Source organism: Balaenoptera physalus (genome assembly GCF_965194825.1).
Source record: "Balaenoptera physalus genome assembly, chromosome: 13".
Classification (NCBI taxonomy): domain Eukaryota; kingdom Metazoa; phylum Chordata; class Mammalia; order Artiodactyla; family Balaenopteridae; genus Balaenoptera; species Balaenoptera physalus.
In genome coordinates, this window is record NC_138892.1 from 3,177,229 (window position 1) to 3,199,147 (window position 21,919).

Below are 21,919 nucleotides of genomic sequence, written 5' to 3' on the forward strand. Positions count from 1 at the left end.
TGGGATCGAGGTCCCAGCACATCACACGCGAGCAGGCCAGCAGACACCAGCTGGCAGTGGCTGGATCCCGTCTCTGAAGCCAGGAGCCCACAGGCTCAGCTCTACAAGGAGTCATCAAGTGACAGGAAAAATACAACAGTGAAGATAAACCGAAAGTCGCGTGGCAGACTCTATTTTCCACTAAAAAGAAAAATACGTTAAAATGAGGTTATAATATGTGATCTCTTGTTTTCCAGATATAAGCACAACTATTGAAAAGGACAATCAAAGAGAAGTACCTCAAAATGACTACTTCTGTGGAAAACTAATTTTCTCCTTTTGTGTTCTGTAATCTAAAGCACTTTGGCTTTAATAATCCTGGATTTCTTTTTAACAAACTTCCTGCACAGACAAGAGATATCCAAGTTTAAAAGTGCATTTACTGGAGCAATCAAGATGCAAAACAAACATTCATAACAATAAGAAAATTCAATTTTAAAGAGATGCCATTTATAACAGCAACAAAAAATATGACAACTAAGAATAAATCTAATAAAATGTACACAGGACCTATTATGAAACAACTTCTAAAACTTCACTGAAAGGCATTAAAGAATGGCCTAAAAAATGGGGAATTAGCACGTTCATGAAAATGAAGACTAAATTTCATAGAGATGTCAGTTCTCCCAAATTGACCTATAGATTCTGTGCAATTCCAATCTTAAGTCAAACAGACGTTAAAAACCAATAAGCGTGGAATCTAAAAAATACAACAAACTAGTAAATATAACAAAAAAGAAGCTGACTCGCGGATATAGAGAACAAACTAATGGTTACCAGTGGGGAGAGGGACTATAGGGGAGGAGTTTAAGAGGTACAAACTATTAGGTATAAAATAAGCTACAAGGACGTATTGTACAACACAGGGAATATAGCCAGTATTTTATAACTATAAATGGAGTAAAAATTATGAATCACTATATTGTACACCTGTGACATATAATATTGTACATCAACTATACTTCAATTAAAAAAAAAAAAAGAGAGAGAGAGAGGGACTTCCCTGGTGGTCCAGTGGTAAAGAATCCGCCTTCCAATGCAGGCGACGTGGGATCCCACATGGCACAGGGCAACAAAGCCTGCACTCCACAACTACTGAGCTGGCGTGCCTCAACGAGAGAGCCCACGTGCCGCAAACTACAGAGCCCACACGCTCTGGAGCCTGTGCACCACAACTAGAGAGAGAAGACCCGCACGCCACAACTAGAGAGAAGCCCGAGCGCCGCAACTACACAGAAACCTGAGCAGACCACACGCCGTAACAAAAAGATTCTGTGTGCCGCAGCTAAGACCCAACACAGCCAAAAAGAAATAAGGAAAATAAATAAATATTACAAAAAAAAGAGAGAGAGAAAATTTTGGCCCCCTGACTCTGGGACTTACGTGGAAGAGCAAAGCCTTAAGATGACCTGATCACTTTTGAAGAGGAAGAGGGGGTGTGAACACCTCCTACCAAATACTGAGACTTAGGGTGAAGCTGAATGAAAAAGGTAACTCGAATACTGGGACAAAACAGAGACCAGATCTCTGCGAATGTGAAAATGGCATGAACAGAGGGACACTGCAAACGTGCGAGACAAGCTGGACTGGCCACCACGGGAGAACATTAAACTGGATTCCCACCTCACAGCACACACAGCCATCGGATACAGATGAATTAAAACAGGTGTGAATGCTAACACTTCAGAACTTTGAGGTGAAAATAAGGGAGGGAGAACGGCTTGAGGATGTCTGGGTAGGAAAAGATCTCCTCAGGAAGCTAACCCTAATAGAAGAGATGGGTAAGTTCAACGCCACGAAAACTGAGAACTTCCGATCACGACAGCCGTCAAGAAGAAAGTGTCAGAAACAAGCCACAGAGTGGGAGGAGGAATCTGCCATACACAAACTGCAAAGAATTAGAATCCCTAATATATAAAGATCAACAACCAACAAACAATTAGATCAACCACCCAAGAAATCAGGCAAAGGTGGGAACAAGCATTTCCCAGAAGGGGGACACAGAAGCACATAAATACACAAAGAGATGCTAACTCCACGGGTGATGAGAGAAAGGAAAATGAAGAATGCCCACCAGAGACAGAACTTGAGAAGCCTGGCAACACCCAGACCTGGCCATGGTGTGAGCACCAGGACGGCTGGTCCTCTACAGGGGAGAGCTGAATCAGGACAACCCACTGGAGAGCATTCTGACGTCATCTGGAAAGTTTAACAGGCTGACAGCCAACCTTGCAACAATCTTCCTTCTTCGTAAATGCTCTTGAGAAATCCCCGCCAGGGGGCACCTGCATGACTATACATGAAGCTTCCAGGCAACACTGTTCCCAATAGCAAACCGCAGAAACAACCCAAATGTCCACCAACAGGAAAAAGGCAACAGAAAGTGTGGAATATTTAAATAACGACTAGACACAAAGATAAGCTGAATCTAAGAAAATAATGTAGATGAAAAAAGCCAAGTTGCAGAGACTAGACTACACAGAGGAATGATCCGGCTGCAGAACACGGCTTTCCCAGTGTCATGTGACATGTATTAAAGGCGTGAAGAATCACAGATACAGGCCAGGAGAGAGGTCATCTCCTGGGGAGGGGCCTGGAGACGAGTGAGAACAGCAGGTGGCTTCCACACTATCAGTCTCACTCGAGTGGGCTTCTCGGTCCTAAACTGGGTGGTGGACTCGTGAGTGTCAACTACATACACAACTCCAACTACGTTCTTTTGTACACACAAGTACTGTGCAATAAAAATATTTAAAGAACAGTTAGCAATTCCGGTTGGCGATTCTGTCCCCAGGGGCCATCCCCACACCTGCCGTGGGTGGAGCCACTAGGACGGTGGGCACCCATCTCCCTCCAAGAAGGGAGCTTCCGGATCCCAGCTCTTACCTCTGTCACTTTGGGTTGCAGTATTAATGCTTCAGGACTCATTCGAGGGATGTCTATGTGGATCTGCAGATGGAGGAGAAAGACACACGTATTTTAAAAGATGACGAACATCGTGACAGGCATTATGATTAAAGGGCGATCCTTAATAACAGCCACGGATTTGCTCTGGGTCTCGGTCTGCTCTCTCTGAGGAGACAAATTCTGTGTCACGTGTTCTCCCGTGGAGGAGAGGCAGGTTCCGTCTGCCTGGGCCCCCCCCCCGCCCCCGTCCTAGCACGACAGGCTTGTTCCACGCTGTCCAACCCAACAGTGGCAGCTGCGCGATTAGGAACAGAGCAGGCCCTCGGCTATTCAGTAACAGGATCCGTAGCAATTAGCAAACATTGATTTCCAGCCTCTGACACGGGGAGCGCTTCAAGCACATCAACAGTGTACAAGTGTTCAACTGTGACAGCTTCTTCTTCGAACCCCGGCCACAGTTTTCTCCACTTTACAAAATCCTTGGGGGACCCAGGGCACTTTTCAGAGGACGCATTTAAAAACCTCTGGTAGAATCAGCTGATCCCCGCCTGACCACCATCCGACACGAGAGACGTAACAAAGTTCCCCGCACCGCAGAGCAGCACACCTGCGGGTTCAAGACGCAACCAAATAAGATCGCTCGGGGCTTGAGCTGGCATCCGGGCCGGCCCCCAACGCCCTACACGAGCACCCCACAGGGCCAACGCTATCACCATCCCCATCCAACCCAGGAAAATGGCCCAAACAGGCCGAGGGAAGACGTGCACATCTGCACGCCGCAGGGAGCCTACGATGCAGGTTCATCCCCCGTCCTTGCCCGTGACCACAAGGGTTCTGAGACCCAAGGGCCTGCGAGTCTCCTCACTCTGCCTCGCCAGCACCATGGCCTTGGGTCCCTCACCAGGCTCTGGGGCTCAGCATCCTCCCCTGTTAGACACCTGCCACGTCCCTTGAAGGGCTACTGGGGAAGAGCCAACAAGAAGGTGGATCGACAGCCCCCAGAGCTCCATCAGCTGCACGGCTCTGAGACGTGGGAATCGTTCTCGCACTCACAGGTTCCCGCCTTGAACTCTTCCCTCGGGGGAGAGCCTGGAAATCAGCTGCCCGTCAGCGGTACCAGGGGAGGGGATGAGATTGCCCAGGGTAAGAACTGGGCCAGGGGCCAGGGGCCAGCAGACTGAGTGCTGAGGGAGCGTGGACGATGAGGCAGCAGGGAGGGCGAGAAGGACAGTTAGAGAGGAGAGGAGATGGCGTCAGAGAAGACAAGAAATAACCCTTCTCCAGCCCACTGAGCAACGCGGGGAGGGATCTAGCAAGCTGCGGGGAGGAGACCTGGAGGGGGGAGGAGGAGGAGGAGGGGCAGAGGGAGGGAACATTCCAGTCTGGTGGGGTCGGAAGGCTGCAGCTGGCCACTAGCAGGAGCCCAGAACCTTCTCACCCGCTTGACCAGGGCGTCCCCTAGGGTCACCCTCAGAGCACTGATCCCCTGCCATCAGAGTCACGTGGGCACACGTCTGTCCCCGGCACGCCGCGGGCCAGCACAGCCCACGTAACAGAAGAGCTGCCCGTCATGCATCTGCTGGGGGACAGGACGGTGCACTCCAGCACCGGCTCTGTGTGCCCCGCCCCCCCCACAGGACTGAGCCGCTCGGGCGGCCGCGAAGTCTGCAGAACCCGCAGCGCGGGGAGGACACACAGATGAACCTTTAGTTCTGACCGACTCTGTGTGCTTTGGACGGGACATCTTCCCCCGAAGAGTAAACACAGAACTCAAATGAACAGAGGACAGAAGAGGGACAGGGAAGCAGACAGGGGACCCTGGCCTCCTGCGGCCTCCCAGTGCTGTGGGAAGGCCGGGCCACACCCCTCGGGGCAGACGGCCGGCTAAGGTCAGCTCATGGGTCAAACACCGTGAGCGGGCAGCAGGGAGAGACCAGGGTGCCCAAGCCCCAAACCCAGGCCGGCTCCACCTTGACCTGAACAGAGCGCCTGAAACGGCCGCCCAGGACGGCCCAGGGCCCACCTCCAAGAGGCGTGTGTGCTCAGCACAAAGCAAGCAGGCCCACGGGAAACACTGCCACAGCTTACACTGTGCTCAATTACAGTAACGTAGGAACATTTGGGGGATTCACAATAACGCAGGAGCTTTTTATTACCTATCACAGTAACTGAATAAAGATGTATGCAACCCGTTTTTAATTAACTTTCCCTTAAGAAATTCATAATAGAATGCAGCCTGGTAAATCTTGCTGATAGATGCTCGTGTCATCCTTTGGACGTCTTTTTCTGGAATAAAAACACAGCAAAGGGACTTCTCTGGCGGAGTGGTTAAGAATCTGCCTGCCAAAGCAGGGGACACGGGTTCGAGCCCTGGTCCAGGAAGATCCCACATGCCGCAGAGCAACTAAGCCCGTGCGCCACAACTACTGAGCCTGCACTCTAGACCCCGCGAGCCACAACTACTGAAGCCCATGCGCGTAGAGCCCGTGCTCTGCAACAAGAGAAGCCACGGCAATGAGAAGCCCACGAACCAAACTAAGAGAAGCCCCCGCTCACTGCAGCTAGAGGGAGCCCACATGCAGCAACAAAGACCCAACACAGCCAAAAATAAATAAATAAATTTATTAAAAAAAAAAAAAAACCACACACAGCAAAAATACACGCAACACAATACCGAATGTACCCATTCCCTAAAACCAGTGAAGTGGAAAAACAAACCAGGTAAGCTAGTATTTCCCTGATCCAATCCAAATGCAATCTGTATCACAAATCAGTTTCCCAGAGTGACGGGTGGCAGCACCGTGTGGCCTGGGAGCCACCCAGGTGGGAGACAGAGGACAAGCCCCAGTGTGGGCAGCAGGGGCCAGAGGCAGAGAAGGCCCCGCCCTGGAAGGTGACGGAAGCGGGTCCCTGTCCCCATCTCCCTCGTCCCGTCCCCAAACAAGTTACTCTTCCTGCAGAGCTGCCACGTGTCTGTGTGGGGAAGATGCCTTCCAGCAATCCATTTAACTTAAAGAAACTGTGATTAGCAATCAGCGCTAAGGCCTGTCTTTGGACCTTTTTACAGCGCTACACCAAACTGACAAGGAGATGTGGGTATCCCACATCTGAGGGGGAAAAATTCGGCAACTCTCATTCACGTAGAGGTCGGGTTTCCAAGAGGAAATACTCAGTACTGACACGCATCAGGAAAATCAGAAGTTCATGTCAGAATACGAGGCAGTGCTACCAATTCCTAACCACCTTTTTGTTCAACTGCAGCACAAACCATTCTGAATTCTCACATATTGCAAAGACGATGAGAATTATAAAGGCTTCGAGCGATTCTAACAGCAAATTCTGGATACACCATGAACCGTAAATCAATTTTAAGTATCTTTCCCATCATGCGCACTGTCAACTGACTATTCAAGAAGCCATAATTATACCCATTTTGTATTAAACTAAATAGCAAACTTGTAAGCTGGCTACACCTCTGCTATGGACTGAACTGTGTCTCCAGAACCGAGCCAAGCAGCAAGGCTCTCCTCTACCTACATCACGTCCCTGACAGCAGCAGAGTGCGGCGCCCGCGGGGCCCAGGGGACTCACACGTCTGACCCAACCCAGACAAATGTCCGCTCCTGACCTGGTCAGACGGCCGCTCGCTGAGTCACAAGACACCCTCCACCCAGGGCGGGGCGGGGGTCGGGGGGAGGATCTCAGTGCACAGCGAGGGGTCTGGGCTACCTGTTCTGTGGCTCCAATTAAGAGTACCCTTCCCACTCAGAGGCAAAGAACATACAAATCAATTTTCACTGCAAAGTAAAGGAGCTGTTACAGTGGAGGATTACTGGACTGAATGTCAATATTATGACATAGTATGAGTGTGTTTCGTGTTTGGTAATTGCAATCATTGTTGCTTTTGTTGTGGTCATCCATGTACAATGCTTGATGTCAGTCTATTTATCTCTTGTAAAAATAAAAAACAGTGTGTGTGTGTGTGTGTGTGTGAAAAAAAAAAAACTATTCAATAAAATCAATACCCGTTCAAAAAAAAAAAAGAGTACCCTTCCCACTTTTGCAGAAGGAACTGGAGATGCACAAGGTGCTAGTATCAGCGGGAATTCACCATTATTTGTTTTCAAGTTTATTTATTTACTAGAAGATAAAGACCTGTGACCCAATCAGGAACCTGCCAGATAAAGCATTTCCTCCAAGAAGGCAGATGCCACCGAGTAGTTCAAGTGACAAGAAAAAGAAGAAGTATCCCCACCTGTCTGTATGTATCCTGGTGAACTTCATCCGTCCTAGAATCATAATAGTGATCAATAAAAGCAAAATATTCTTTCTGTTTTCTTTGGAGAGTGGCTGGTCTTCGGTCTACGTTGGCAGGAAGGTAACCCTGCGTGAGAAAAAAACAAACAAGAAAAGTACATATACGGTTAATAGTAGTTCCTGGAGTCTCTGTGAGAAGTTTGTAGTCAAAAGGCTCACATCTTAAACGAGCTTGGCGCTCTGAAATCTGACACAGAGGGGAGGACAAATGAGTTGTGAAGAAAGAGACACAAAGAAAAGCAGTGAGCTGAGCCCCAGGGAAGACCGCACTCCATGGGGGTCTGGGCTCAGGCATCTGCAGCCTCCACCGAGGTGATGGAACTTCACCCGCAGCCGCATAAGAGTGGGCCGGAGCCAGGGCAGCAGGCTGGCATTTACCGCGCTCATCTATAGCACAGCTGAGAGATGAAAGCCCCCTTCTCCAAATGCCTTGGACACCATGGAGAGCTCAGAAGTGTGTAGGCGCTACAATATACATGTGTGTGTACATACATGTGTGTATATGTGTGTCCACGTACACATATACACATATATATACACACGTGCGTATGCTTGTGTGTTTGTGTGTGTACGCACACATATGTGTAAATTCTCATGCACGTTTTCTCCTCTCTCCAAAGACTCCTGGGCTCTGGTAGCCGCAGGCCCAATACAGACTCAGAAAGGGTCCAGCAGACAGCAAAGGGTGGCCATGAAGAGCCCAGACTCCTGTCTTACATTTTCTACTTTTTCAGTCAACATTACCGCCACACCAGAGATAAAATAGAAGGTGCCTCTTTTCAGGAAACGGTTCCATGACATTTGACAAAGGCATACAGCTGTGTGACTACTGCCCCCGTGAAGACTGCAGCAGTGTCTTCGCCCCAAAACCGCCCCAGTGCCCTCTGCGGTCTCCCGACCCCCTCCTCCCCACAGGTCGCGGCTGCCGCCCTAGAATCGCCCGTAAGTGGAATCATGGGGACCTGTGCCTGGGGGCAAGGTTTCCTTCACTCGGCCTGCTGGCTCTTTTTTAACTGAAGTATAGTTGACTTACAGTGTTGTGTTAATTTCTGCTGTACAGCAGTGACTCAGTTATACACCTATAGACACTCTTTTTTTTATATTCTTTTCCATTATGGTTTATCCCAGGAGAATGGCTCTAGCTCCCGGTGCTCTACAGTAGGACCTTGTTGTTTATCCATTCTATATGTAATAGTTTGCATCTACCAACCCCAAACTCCCAGTCCTTCCCTCCCCGTCCCCCTCCCCCTTGGCAACCACAAGTCTGATCTCTATGCCTGTGAGTTTGTTCCTGTTTTGTAGATAAGTTCATTTGTGCCATATTTTAGATTTCAACAGATGAATGGATAAAGAAACTGTGGTACATATATGCAATGGAATACTACTTAGCCATAAAAAAAGAACAAAATAATGCCATTTACAGCAACGTGGTTGGACCTAGAGATGATCATACTAAGTGAAGTAAGTCAGAAAGGGAAAGACAAATACCGTATGATAGCCTGCTGTTTTTTGAGATCCTTTCAGGAACCAGCAGTGACCTCCTATTTCTCCCCGGGTGGAATTTCCAGGGTACGGCTATTTACCCGTTTGTGAAGCCATTCACTCTTTGCTGATCATTTGAGTTGTTTCTAGTTTGGCGTTATTTTAAATAACACTTGTTATAAAAAACTGCACAAGATTCTTGCACAAGATTTTTATGAATATACAGTTTGATTTCTCCTGGGTAAATACCTAGGAGCAGAGTTACTGGGTCATAATGTAGGTGTATGTTTAGTTTTCTAAGAAACTCCCGGATCCTTTCCCAGAAGGATGGTACCATTTTCCATCCCAACTAACAATGCCTGAGAATCTCAGACGTTCCACACCCTCCCTGACACTCAGTATTGTCAACCTCTAATATCAGTCACTCTGTCGACGGCTTTTAATTTCATTTCCCGAATGATTCATGATGTTGAGCATCTTTTCACAAAGCCCTCTGCCACTGCTTCTCTTCTCTGGTGAAACGTCTGTTCAAATCTTTTGCCCAGTTTTTTAATCAGTTGCTTGTCTTCTTAGTGAGTTTTATGAGTGCTGTATACATTCGAAACACGAGTCTTTTTGTCAAATATATGCACTGTGATTATATTCTCCTAGCCTCTGCCTTGCCTTTTTATGTCTCAAACAACGGAAGTTTCACATTTTCATGAAGTCCAATGGACAAAGTTTTTCTTTTATATTTAGTGGTCCTTGCGTCCCGTGTAAGAAGGGTTTTCTCCTTGCTTTCTTCCTAACGTTCTAAAGCCTATCCCTCGAATGTCCCTCCTCATCCCTCGAGTGTCCCTTCAACGTCACTCCCTCCGGAGGCTGGACCTGACCCTCCAGGAGGCTGCTTACGCAGCGTCCCAGCAGCACCTGGCACAAGGCTCCACGGAGCCAGCCCCTCACTGTGCCAGCCACACGGCAGGCACCCAAGTTTTCACTGAGTGCATTCACGTATGAGTGAAAAATGAACAAATACATCCCCTGTGGTGCTTTCTGAGTTTTAAAGCATTTCCACACCCATAGTCAACGTCACCATGCTTACTGCTAAACATCTATGCCTCCTTTGTTCAAACAGAGCCCTGAAGAGCCTCTGGGAACTGCGTCTTCCTAGTCTCAACCCATGTGCCACCTGAAGGTGGGTAATTCCCTTCCTTCAGGACAGGTCTTGATGGGCTAATAAGCTAAACAGCTACACCATCCCACCAGCCAGTGACCGACACGCTCAGGGGTAAAGGGGGGACCCGATGCAGGCACAAAAGCCAGGCCCAGGGCCTTGTTTGCTGCTGCTTGTGAATCAGAGAGAATGTGCACAGTCTGGAGCTGCGGCAGCCACTCTGTGACCATGAGGGAGGACCACGAGCTGCAGGTCCACCACGAAGAGCTGACTTAAGAAGAGCTGCGCTCAGTTGCCTTGATGATGAAATCAACCTAAGTCCAGCCGCATCTTCTCAGCTGTGTGAGCACATGCATCCCCTTTATTTCTCTAAGGCATCTCCATAGCATTTGTTCTGTATTACAGATTACACACTCATGCACATTTGTTTTATCACATTTGGATCACACCATTTAAACTTTTTAATAAACATGTACTGAAATATAATGTGTGTGTGCACGTGTGCTCCCAAAAAGTGTGTGTGAATTATCATAGACTGAACCTGTCTCAGGGCCCTTTGGGAGCCTTCCAACCACTGACCCTTACCTCCTGATCTGGTGTCAGAGGTACCTCCCTGACTCCTGACACCTGGATAAATTCTGCCTATTTCTGAACTTTATATACATAGAACCTTTTTTTTTTTTTTTTTTTTGCCTCGTTGCTTAAACTCAGCATTATGTTTGAAAAATTCATTCATTTTGTAACACGAAAACAGTAGTTAATTTTCACTCTTGTGGGACTTCGCTGGTGGTCCACTGGTAAAGAATCCGCCTTCCAATGCAGGGGACGTGGGTTCGATCCCTGGTTGGGGAACTAAGATCCCATATGTCAAGGGGCAACTAAGCCCACGAGCCACAACTACTGAGCCTGCACGCCTCAACTAGAGAGAGAAAACCCGCATGCCACAACTACAGAGAAGCCAGCACACCGCAACGAAGATCCCGCGTGCTGCCACTAAGACCTGACACAGCCAAAAATAAAAAACAATAAAATAAAAAAATTTTCACTGTTGCATAATATCTCCATGTACGAAATCCGTTCTGTTAACAGACATTTGGGTTGTTACCAAGTTTTTGTGATAAACACTCTTGTACTTGCCTTTTATAATGCACGAGACGCATTTTGTTAAGTATATACCTGGGAGCAGACCTACTAGGTGGGCACACCTTTGACAGATTTTGCTGAAGAATCTTCCAAAGTGATTACACTCCCATTCGAAGTGCACAGGAACGCCCACTGCCCTACATCCTTACCAACACTTGCGATCAGACATCTTTTCATTTTGGCCATCCTGATGGGTAGCTATCAGAATGTAGTTTTCACCTGCATCTCCAGTGGACTGAAGGATGCCGTGTACGTCATCTGAGCGCAGCCCCTTTCCCTTCCCTGTCAGGTGGTCCCCCTCTCTCCTCCTGATTCATAAGCACCTGCCATATACAGTCTGACGTGAGTCCTGCTGTAAGCATCTCCTCCTCCTCCCCGTGGTTTGCCCTTTCTCCCTACTAATGATGTCTTTTGATGAAGAGAAGTTCCTGACTTTAACGAAGCCCAATTTACTTTTAATGCCTAGTCCTTTTTAAGGAAATTTCCTCTCCAACATTCCGTGCTTATGTATCTCAACTTAAAATCATGACCGTATCACCGTTGTCACGTCGTACTGTTCCACTACAGGGGTCGGCAAACGCCCGCCCACTGCCCATTTCTATAAACAGAACTTTGGTGGCACACAGCCACGCCCGTTTGCTCACGTGTATGGCTGCACACAACCGAGGTAGAGCTGAGTGGTCGGAAAGAGACCATGTGACCCACTGAAACACGTGCTGAAACACTTGCTCTGCAGCCCTTTACAGAAAAAGCTTGCCAACCCCGGCTCTAAAACCACTGATCCCCAAGGCTGCATAGCCTTCCACCATATATATTTCCTTATACGGATTTCTATTTAACCTTTCCTCGATTTCTGAACGTTTTGACAACTTTCAATTGTCCAGTATTCTAAAATACGTGGTCTTGAGCAGTAAAATTTCTACAAGTGCATCGTTAGCTCCAAGGGATGCGGGCTATATTTAAGGCTCTTGATGCCTTTTTTTCCAAGTGACCCTGCCAGGAGGTGTGGCAATTTACATCCCAGCAGCCTTGGCACAAGGTGTCACCTGCCCTCCACCTTCCCCAGCAGCGAGGAGGAGCCCCCATGGAGAACACCTGCCCTCACACGGCTTCAATTAATTACCATTGGTCGGAAAGGGGCCCATTCCCAGAGCAGCAGGTCCATCTGACAATACATGAGAGTCAGATAGTGAGCGGCCCTACTACCGAGGAAAGGAGTGGCCGCGGTTCCCACCTGACTCTCTTTTCTGATCAAGTGAGGCATCTGCATTCCAAAGAGCAGACCGCTTCACGTAATTACACCAGCGACAAAAACAAACGGGAGCCCCCCAGTGTGGACGGAGTGCCGGGCCCGCCAGAGCCTCCACATGCCAGTTGGCAAACCACCCACCTGAGCGGCTCAGGACGCGGCCTCTTCAGCCAGCATCACCTGGAACACGCCGGCCCGGGGGGGCCCCAACACAGAGCCCCCTTCCTGCTGGGCTCCCAGCCCTGCCCCCCCGAGGGAAGTCACAGCTTCAGAGAATCCGCCTGGGACCAGGGGCATCGACCACGCCCAGGCTGGCCTCACTGCCACGTCAAGTCTCTGTCACATCCTGGAGAGTAACGGTTACCAGGGTTTACCTCTTTTTCTTTGTCCTAAAACTGCCACAGTCACGGGTGAGGAAACGGAAGGACAGTTCCCCACCAGGCTACACACAGACCTGCCTCTAACCCTCGCCGGCACACACAGGCCAATGCCGACCCTGTCCCCAGGTGAGGAAACGGGCCCCAGAGGCATGCAGACCTGGCGAGAGACTGAAGGCAAAGCCGGCCCACCTGAGGCCCTACCTCCTCGGGCCATCTGGCTTCGTTCACAGAAACGGGGACCGAGTCCCCCGGCACCACGTTGTCACGCATGCGCGTTCCCTGACAGCACCGGGATGCGGGGATGCTGCGGCGGCCAGCTGCCGGTGGACCAGGCCCTGCCTCTCTCCCCACCCGACAGGCCATCCCCGCACGGCTGCCGGTGGACCAGGCCCTGCCTCTCTCCCCACCCGACAGGCCATCCCCGCACAGCTGCCGGTGTTGCTGTGGAAACGAAGGACCAGACCACCCAGCACCACGCCCCAGAGACCCTGCCCCCTTCTCATCCTGCTCCCGCCAGGCCTCCCGCCCGCCCGGCCCGGCCCTTCCCAGCTCTCAGCCGGGGGACACTCTCCCCTCCCTCGCCCTGCACCTACGCTGGCTCGTGGCCCCTCTGAGTTCGCTGCTCCCTCTGCCCAGGGCCCTTCTCCTCTGCATTGGGGTCGGCAAACTACCACCCACAGGCCACATCCAGCCCACAGGATGCTCCTGTCGGTAAAACGTTATGGGAACTCGGCTGTGCACCTTCGTTTACAAGAGAATCTTTCAGCTCCGAGGACAGGCTGCGGCGCGGACGGCAGGAGCCACGGCTGAACAGGACCTGCCGGGCCTGATGGAGCCGCCCGCCCTCCTCCTCCTCCTCTGCAGGGCCAGCTCCCACGCCCTCGGTCTGGGCTCCAGGCTCGGGCACCGCTTGGCCCTCCCACAGGAGTGGCCCCTCGTCTTGGCGTCGGGGCCGAGGACGCCTCTAGTTACTGCCGCTCACCCTCCGCACTGTCCAAGCACGGCTCCAGGCAGCGGGGCTGCCCGGTCTGTGCCGCGTCCCGAAGGCCCACGCGCTGCTGGAGTTGGTACGTCCCTCTCCAAAGAACCCATGAACCTGGACGCGCTGCCCCAGACCCTGCGTGGCCACGTCCCTCCCCTCCCCCAGTGCCTGCTCCCAGGTCGCCACCCCGGCCGCCGGCCTCACCCTCAGGAGCCCCCCTACTTTGCTCCCGTTTTGTTCTGTAGCACTCAGCTCCTTGGAAGATACTGTGAAGTTTACTTGTTGCGTTTACTGCTTGTGTCATCCCACTAGAACGCCAGCTCCATCGGGGCGGGAACCGTCACCCCTTTTGTTCACACACAGCCCCCAAGGGCTCAGGATACTGTCTGGACACAACAGATGCTCCAGAGATACTTGGTGGATGAACAAATGATGTCAACAGATGTGCAAGGACACCGTCACACCCCAAGAAGCGCCCCTGCCCTGGGGGCTGGGGAGGACGTGTCTGAGCTAATTGATGAGAAGTAGGGCTGCGCTGGCCCAGTACTGCTCTGGGTTGGGTTTGGTGATGGAGGAGAGGATGGAGGTGGAGGGAGACAGACACAGACGCCCTGAGAAAGGTGACAGAGCCGCATGGAGCACACAGGGCCGCATGTCCTGGCTGGTCCTGGGCAAGCCCGGAACAGCCTGGCACAGGATGGGCATGGACATGTGTGCCAGGCCAGGGCAGTGGGGCCACCCCGGTGTCAGCCGGGGTCAGAGTGGACAGCCTTATGCAGATCACCTGCGGTGCCACCAAAGGATTCTTAGTGAATGTGAACGAGTACCCAGAAATTCTCGCCACCCCCAAACGTTAACTAACGTACCGAAACAGGACTCCTAAAAGGCAAGGGTATCAAAACGGGGACATGGGCAATAAAAAACTCCACACATACTCCTGACGCTCCCGTTCCTAAAGGAAAACACACATACGCAAGTTGAGGCCCCTAGATAATTAAGCAAGACTGGAAATTATGCAAATGAAATACATTCAAGTATGCACTGAATTTTAAATGACAGAACTACAGAAAACTTAATTGCTGTATTAGCATGCTATAAAAACACTAATCATAAATGTAAAACAATGCATGCATATACTTATATCAAAATTGTCCCGGTGACACAAACATCAAACCGCTCCCTCCCACTGGGTTCACGTGCAAACTCACCTCAATATACTGAAAGAAGGAAAGACGATACCAGAGTTTCACTGATCATTTCTAACCATTCTACTGACTAGCATAAATGTCAAGTGTTTACTTTGTTGTTGTTCAATGTTTCTGAAATAGTTATTTTTAAGAGTCAAAAATATGATTTTCTACAGCACTGATTTTTTTAAATTTTTTTAATTTTTATTTTATATTGGAGTATAGTTGATTAACAATGCTGTGTTAGTTTCAGGTGCACAGCAAAGTGATTCAGTTATACATATACATGTATCCATTCTTTTTCAAGTGCTTTTCCCATTTAGGTTATTACAGAATATTGAGCACAGTTCCCTGTGCTATACAGTAGGTCCTGGTTGGTTATCTGTTTTAAATAAATCAGTGTCTACAGGATTAATTTTTAAAAGTTACTGCACGGCTTGCATGGAATTTCAATGTCAACCAGCGTCAGTGGTGGTTTAATGGAAAGTTCTAGAGCACGTGTTAGCTCTCCATAAGCGACCAGAGCCAAGTTTCCCATCTTTCTTCATTAAAGCAGCATTTCCTACTCATCAGTTAAGAACAGTGCTCGTCCACGAGCCACCAGGATCGTGTTAACGACAAATCTTGAACGTGTCGGGAACGTCATTCGTTAGCCAGGTCTTGAACTAGACTCATATTCAAGTTCAGCTGTGGTTGGTGGTCTTTCTAAACTGGACAGAGCGTAAATTCTTCCCGATCCTGGGTTCAACTCTTGATCCTGGACGCCGAGGGGGCTGGGACACCCACCTCCGCCCCGGCAGCTGAGCCCCGGACCGCACGATCCGGCTGAGTCAGGCCCAGCCGCTCCCCCGCCTAGCACCTCCGCCCAGGTGCGCTGCCCTCAGCGCCCTGTCTGCCAGCGGGCTCGGGGGTGCCCCGCCCTGTCCCACGTGGGGCCGGAGTGTCCTGCAGCAGCGGTCACCAACCCTGGGCCCGCCTGAGAACCCCTGGGGAACCCAGATAGCAGTACTTCCCAAGCTGCCCAGGTGACACGAATGTGGACCCAGAAATGGAAAGCCACACAGGTCAAGATGTGACCTGAAACCGCCACGTCCCTGCTGCCGAGCCTGGGGTGGGCGCTCAGCGGACCCCGTGTCACAGCGAGCCGGAGTCGGTACCAACCCTGACACCTCAGTCCACCCAAGGCTCGGATCTGTTTCATGGGCCCAAACATCAGGATCTGCGAGAGCTTCCCAGGAGAGAGGAGTGTCAGGCTGGGTGAGACCCTCGGAGACAGAGAACGACCGAGAGGCAGCCCTGACTGCGGAGACCCCTCCTCCACACGCCCCCACGGCCCAGGAGCCCGCAGGGTTCTCTCCCCACCATCCCCGTGACGCCCTTGGGCCTGGCACTCGCACAGCGCCCAGCCGAGGGCAGACCCACGAGAAACACCTGCTGGGCCCGGGCTGCGTGAGGGGCAGGGCTCACGGTGCGCCTGAGCTTCCTGCCACAGGACACGCGCTGAGGCTGCCCGCGCCGGGAGCACTCGTGGGACGAGAAGCCTCAGAAACAAGCCCCCGGGTCCGGTTTACAGGACAGGAGGTGACGGCGCCCACGGTCCGACCGCCTTCCGCCTGTCCGCACCCGGGTCTGACCAACAGCCCTCAACCCGCCGGGTTCCCTGCCCTGGGTGCCCAGAGCCCCCTCCCTGCCCCCGTGGCTGCACCACGAGCAGCCCAGGAGCCCTGCAGGCTGGGGTGTCACCCCTGCTCGCCCGCACGGGCCTGGACGGTCAGTGAGCACAGTCCCGAAGCGCCCACCCTGGCTTTCTCCTCAACTGCCCGAGCCCCACCCACACCTGCAGCCCTGGACCCCCTCTTCCCCCTCCCGTTCTCCCTGCCCCAGCTCTAACCCCCTTCCAAGGGGCACAGACCACCGCTTCCAGAGGAATCTCTCACACGTGCACGGTCTGGCACACAGCATGCACTCGATAAATGCTTGCAAAACAAGTGAAAAAGCAAAGGAAGAGAGTTGGAGATAGCAGCGCACTGGGGACGCGGGCTCCTGGGAAGATGGGCTCCTTTCCGTGCAGTGAGATCCAGCTCTGTCCTGGGGGCAGCAGAGGAAGGCAGGGACTCCATCCTGTTCCGCAGGCCCCGTGAGGGACAGGACGTGGTCGTTTTCCCTCCCCTGCTACCTCCTGGCATCACACACAGTGCCTGAGACACGGAAAACGCTCGATAAATACTGATCAAATGAACGGATAAGCCAACCAACGGCCCCTGCAAGAGGCTCCTGGCTTCACCAGAAACGCAGCCACCCAGCCCCCCACTTCAAGCCTTCAGGGTGTGGCCCCAGAGAGCCGGCCTCCCCCGGTTCCAGCTCCGCGTGCCTCCCCATCCCCTCCCTCGTCCAAGGGGTCAGCCTGCTGGTTCCTGGGGAGCCGGCTCGCCTCGGCCTTGACTCCTGCTGGTCCTGCCTCTGCTGCGTGCCCCAGGCCACGTGACCTCCTCATCTCCCTCTCCGGAGGAGCCCTGACACCTGCTTCGAAATGCCATAGAAGCATTCCACCTTCTCCAAGAAGCCCTGCCTGGCACTGCGTGAGTCTGCACTGCCCTGGAACGGCCCCCTCTTTCTTGGTGCCCCCCCTTTGGAAGGACAGGCTCTGCTCATTGACCCCAACGCTTTTTTTTTTTTTAACTCAGCCATCAACGCAAGCCTAAGAGAGCCAGAAGTGTCCCACTCATCTCTGTCCTTTCTCCCCCACCTCTCACCCACCGCCACCACCTGCAGACCCTGGGAGTGAAGGCCTCCCCCCGACCACCACCACCTGCAGACCCTGGGAGTGAAGGCCTCCCCCCCACCACCACCACCTGCAGGCCCTGGGAGTGAAGGCCTCCCCCCCACCACCACCACCTGCAGACCCTGGGAGTGAAGGCCTCCCCCCACCGCCACCACCTGCAGACCCTGGGAGTGAAGGCCTCCCCCCCAGTACGTGTGCCCTCGGCACTTACACTGCTGCCCTCCTCTCACCCACAGTGCCCGCCTGCATCCCATACAGCCCACAGTCTGTGGCCCCCAGAGCAAACCCTGCTGCACCCCTGACCAAACCCAAGCACCCCAACCCACTGTGGTGGGCTAGTGTCTAATTCCCCTCTGCCTCCGGGCAAAGGGCCCCTGTAATCAGTGGTGGTTAAGTGAATAAATGTGCCTGAGCAGGCTGGAGTTTGTGTCACCCGCATCCCCAGCGCTCCTGGTTACAGACTCTGCCCACCTCCCCCCGTCCCTTCAGATCAGCCAAGTGGAGCCCGTGTTATCTCCTCTTCTGCCCCTCTGTCCACTGAGTCCCAGCTGGCCCTTCTTCCAGGTCAGTCACCGGGCAGCACGTAAGAGGGCCTAAACCATGACCCACAGAGGCTGAGAACGAAAGGAGAGAGGACGGGACAGCGTAATTCACGGAGGACTCTCCACCAGGTGCAGCACACACTTAACAAAGACAAAACCGCAACAGAGGCTCTTAAAGGTATTTTCATCCAAACTTCCTGTAACCTATCTTAGAGGACATTTGGAAAACGGGATACAAACGCTTAAAATAAAAAACACCAAACAACAAAAACATAAGCAATTGCAGTAGGTCTAATTTTAATGTCAAGAGAATATTTAATCAATAAATATTCACCGTTCAGAGCTGCATGTGCAATTAGGATTACAAGGTACTAAGCTGCAAATTTATCAAGACTCGTTAGCAGGAAAGAGTCTTTTAAATACTGAAAGTCAGACCCAATTTAGAGTAAACTCTTAGGGGTCCTTATTAACTTAGCTCCAAAAATAATAAAAAAAGGAAAGCGGGAAGAAAGCTGTCAATAAACTATTCTGAAGTTTTCAGCAGGGCCAAGCTCACTTCTGACATTGACTCAGGTGAAGTACCAGCACCCGAACTTCTCCAGAAGCCTCCACGACGGGCAGCTCAGCACTAGGGGTGAGCAAGCCACAACTCCAGCCTCCATCACACAAACACAAACTGTTTCTAACGTCGTGGTTACTAACATTTAAAAAAAAAGTCCTCAGTCAAACATATTTCCCTGTTTGGATCCTCAGAGTTGAAATAATTTTCTATGCTGGAACTTTTCTATACCACAGGTTTGGAAATACCACAGAGATTTAAAAACTAATAAAAAACTAATAAAATCAGAGAAGAAGAATACAGCGTCATAAATTATGACTTATCCTCATTTTCTGCCAGCCTTGTCAAACCAAGCTTGAAATTAAGCAAAGGATGGGAAATGCCATCGCAGCCCCGGCGAAGGCCCAGATCACCGCGGCACAGCCAGGGCACGTGACAGGGCCGGGAGCCTGGCCTCGCAGGAGGAAGGTGCACGGGCAGGTAGGCCCGGGGGGACTTACCGAGAGCAGCTTCCACGTGATGGCACGGACGGGCTTCGGGATCCCGGACCAGCTCAACTTCCGCAATTCTTCTGTTGACAAGAAAGAGACAGGGAAGAACAGGGTTACAAACAGCAAGCAAACCTTCCACTGTGTGGCGACACCCTCCACCAGTTACCAGGGGGCAAAGAGCCCCGTAAATGAAACCAGACTGAACCTAAATGATAAAAATTCCAGACTGATTTTTCTCAACAGACGACAGAAGTTTCCACTCTATTCAAGCAAAGCTAAACGTGACCTGTTTGCATTGAAATCTTAGCACGTGTTTGCTAAACGCACCCCAGTGTCCCTGCAGCCACCGAGACAGGTGAGGTCCAGAGGACTCGGCTTCCTTCCACCCCTCCTTCCTTCCCACCCTCTTCCTTCCTTCTCTCTCTCTCTCTCTCACTCCCTCCCCCTCCCAACTTCACATCTTTCTTTCATCCCATGTCACTCTCACCACTTACTGTTTAAGAAGACCTAAGTGAGGTGTTTTTCCCAGGACTGCTTTTGAAAGACATTCCTTCATGGAGATACGCTTGTGTCTACACAGCACTGATAAGGATGTAGCCATATTACACACACCAAGGACAATCAAGTTTAAAGAGTACAAGTCACTGCTGCCCTAACGAACACCTACAGTGGGGGGCGGGGGGGTCACAGAGGGGCGGGGCTAGCAGGGGCAGAGGAGCCTGGACGAAGGGCAGGATGGGGCACAGCCTGGGCCGGGGGTGGTGGGGCAAGGATAAGGGCCCCTGAATTCTGTCTGACCTTCTGGGTCTCCTCCAGTGTATCCATCACATGCTCTGAACAGCTAGAGAACACATTTCAATTTGTAGATAGATAACAGTCAATGCCACAGAAACTGAAGTAATTATTTCTTTCCTTTAAGTTAGGAATCCACCATTAGGTCCTCCACCTAACAGCTCAGAGCTAATGATTAATACTAGGAATAAAAGAAATGATTAAAGAGAAGACTTTGGTAATATAATCAACAAAATACAAAGTCCTGGCATCTAATCTTTTTCCAATTACTAAAGTCTAAGTAAAATAAGTACAGAATAATTGGGCAACAGTACCAGCGATAACTTGCATTTTACGGCAATCTCAGAAAATATCAAATCTTCCCCAGTTCCCTAAGGATATTATGAAAAGCAGGAACCTAATATCCGAACACCAATAATGCAATGTTTACCAATCATGTTCCCAGGGCCTCTTTGACTGCATGAGCCTGGCTTTCTGATGATCGTTTATGAAGAAAGCCGAGAGAAATCTCAGTCGTTAATGTTCTCTCTCTTCATGAAAGAAACTCATAAAAATGGTACCTTAAATAGACAGTATGAGACACAGTTCTGACTTTGTGTGAGCTCTGGTGTTTAAAAGGAGTTTTCATATATATTATTTGATCCTCCAAACAGCTTGAGTTCATTAGGGATGCAATCCTACAAGGTGAAAGAGGAACAGTCTCACGAGAGGTTAGGTGACTTGGCCGTGGCGGCACAGGAACCAAGTGACCTTCACGTCCCAGAGTCCTTCCACACGATTAACTTCCATTACTAAGAAGGCTTCTTGGAACACAGACAAGATCGAAATCTTAGATCAAAACACAACTGGAGGGCTTCCCTGGTGGCGCAGTGGTTGAGAGTCCGCCTGCCAATGCAGGGGACGTGGGTTCGAGCCCTGGTCTGGGAGGATCCCGCGTGCCGCGGAGCGGCTGGGCCCGTGAGCCACAACTACTGAGCCTGCGCGTCTGGAGCCTGTGCTCCGCAACAAGAGAGGCTGCGATAGTGAGAGGCCCGCGCACCGCGATGAAGAGTGGCCCCCGCTTGCCGCAACTGGAGGGAGCCCTTGCACAGAAACGAAGACCCAACACAGCTAAAAAAAATAATAAAATAAATAAATAAATAATAATTTAAAAAAAGAAAAAACACAACTGGATATCCAAAGAATAGCAGACACCAGTAGGATTTACTCCAGGAATGAAAGGATGGTTCCGCATCAGGAAATCTTGTAACATTATTATGGCATTGAAATGAGTGGATGGGAGAAGTAACAGGACTGCTCTGACAGATGTCAGGGGTGGACTTTCACCCCGGGCCCATTCGCCCCTTCCACCTTTCCAGGAGAATCCTGGTTATGCAAAGTGACCACCCCCAGCAGCCCAGGGGAGGCTGAACCCACCCGCCTCACTCTAAACTTAGACCGGGTTGGTTGGTATGGAGCTAAGCCACGCCCTCACCGGTGACTGATTTGGCGATGGGCCTGGGACCCTATCTGAACCACTGAGAAGAGAGAGCAAATTAGCTGGGGGCTTCTGAGAAAGCTCCCCCTGGCTCCTGGGAAATGTGTCGGAGGTAACCCTCTCTTGCTTCCTCTGAATGTTGCTCGGGTCAGATGTCAGGCTGGGGGCTGCGACAGCCACCTAGAATCCAACCAGTCTGAGGACGAAGCCAGCAGAGAGGCCGGCAGCACCAGCAGACAGGCAGGAACCAGGGTTCTGAGTTCAGCAAGACGGGCAGGTGCAAGGCACAAAAATCAACAGCTTGCCACTACTGAGAAAAAAATAAATAGAAAACTTGGCAGGCATAACCTTAACAAGAAATGCACAACACCACATGAAGAAAACTATAGGGTTTTACTTAAAGACATAAAGAAATAGAGGAAAACACCGAGCTCAAT

General features: G+C 51.0%; 1 protein-coding gene across 3 annotated transcripts in view; it reads right to left on the reverse strand.

The window, feature by feature from the left end:
- TBC1D22A (TBC1 domain family member 22A) overlaps window positions 1–21,919 on the reverse strand; it is a 320,481-nt gene that overhangs the window by 198,760 nt on the left and 99,802 nt on the right. For all 3 annotated transcript variants that reach the window (XM_082422201.1, XM_082422202.1, XM_082422203.1), the window contains exons 5-7: window positions 19,223–19,293; window positions 7,202–7,330; window positions 2,926–2,988 (exon numbers count right to left, since the gene is read on the reverse strand). In XM_082422201.1, the coding sequence (XP_082278327.1) occupies window positions 2,926–2,988; window positions 7,202–7,330; window positions 19,223–19,293 (263 nt within the window). The remainder of the gene's footprint in view (window positions 1–2,925; window positions 2,989–7,201; window positions 7,331–19,222; window positions 19,294–21,919) is intronic.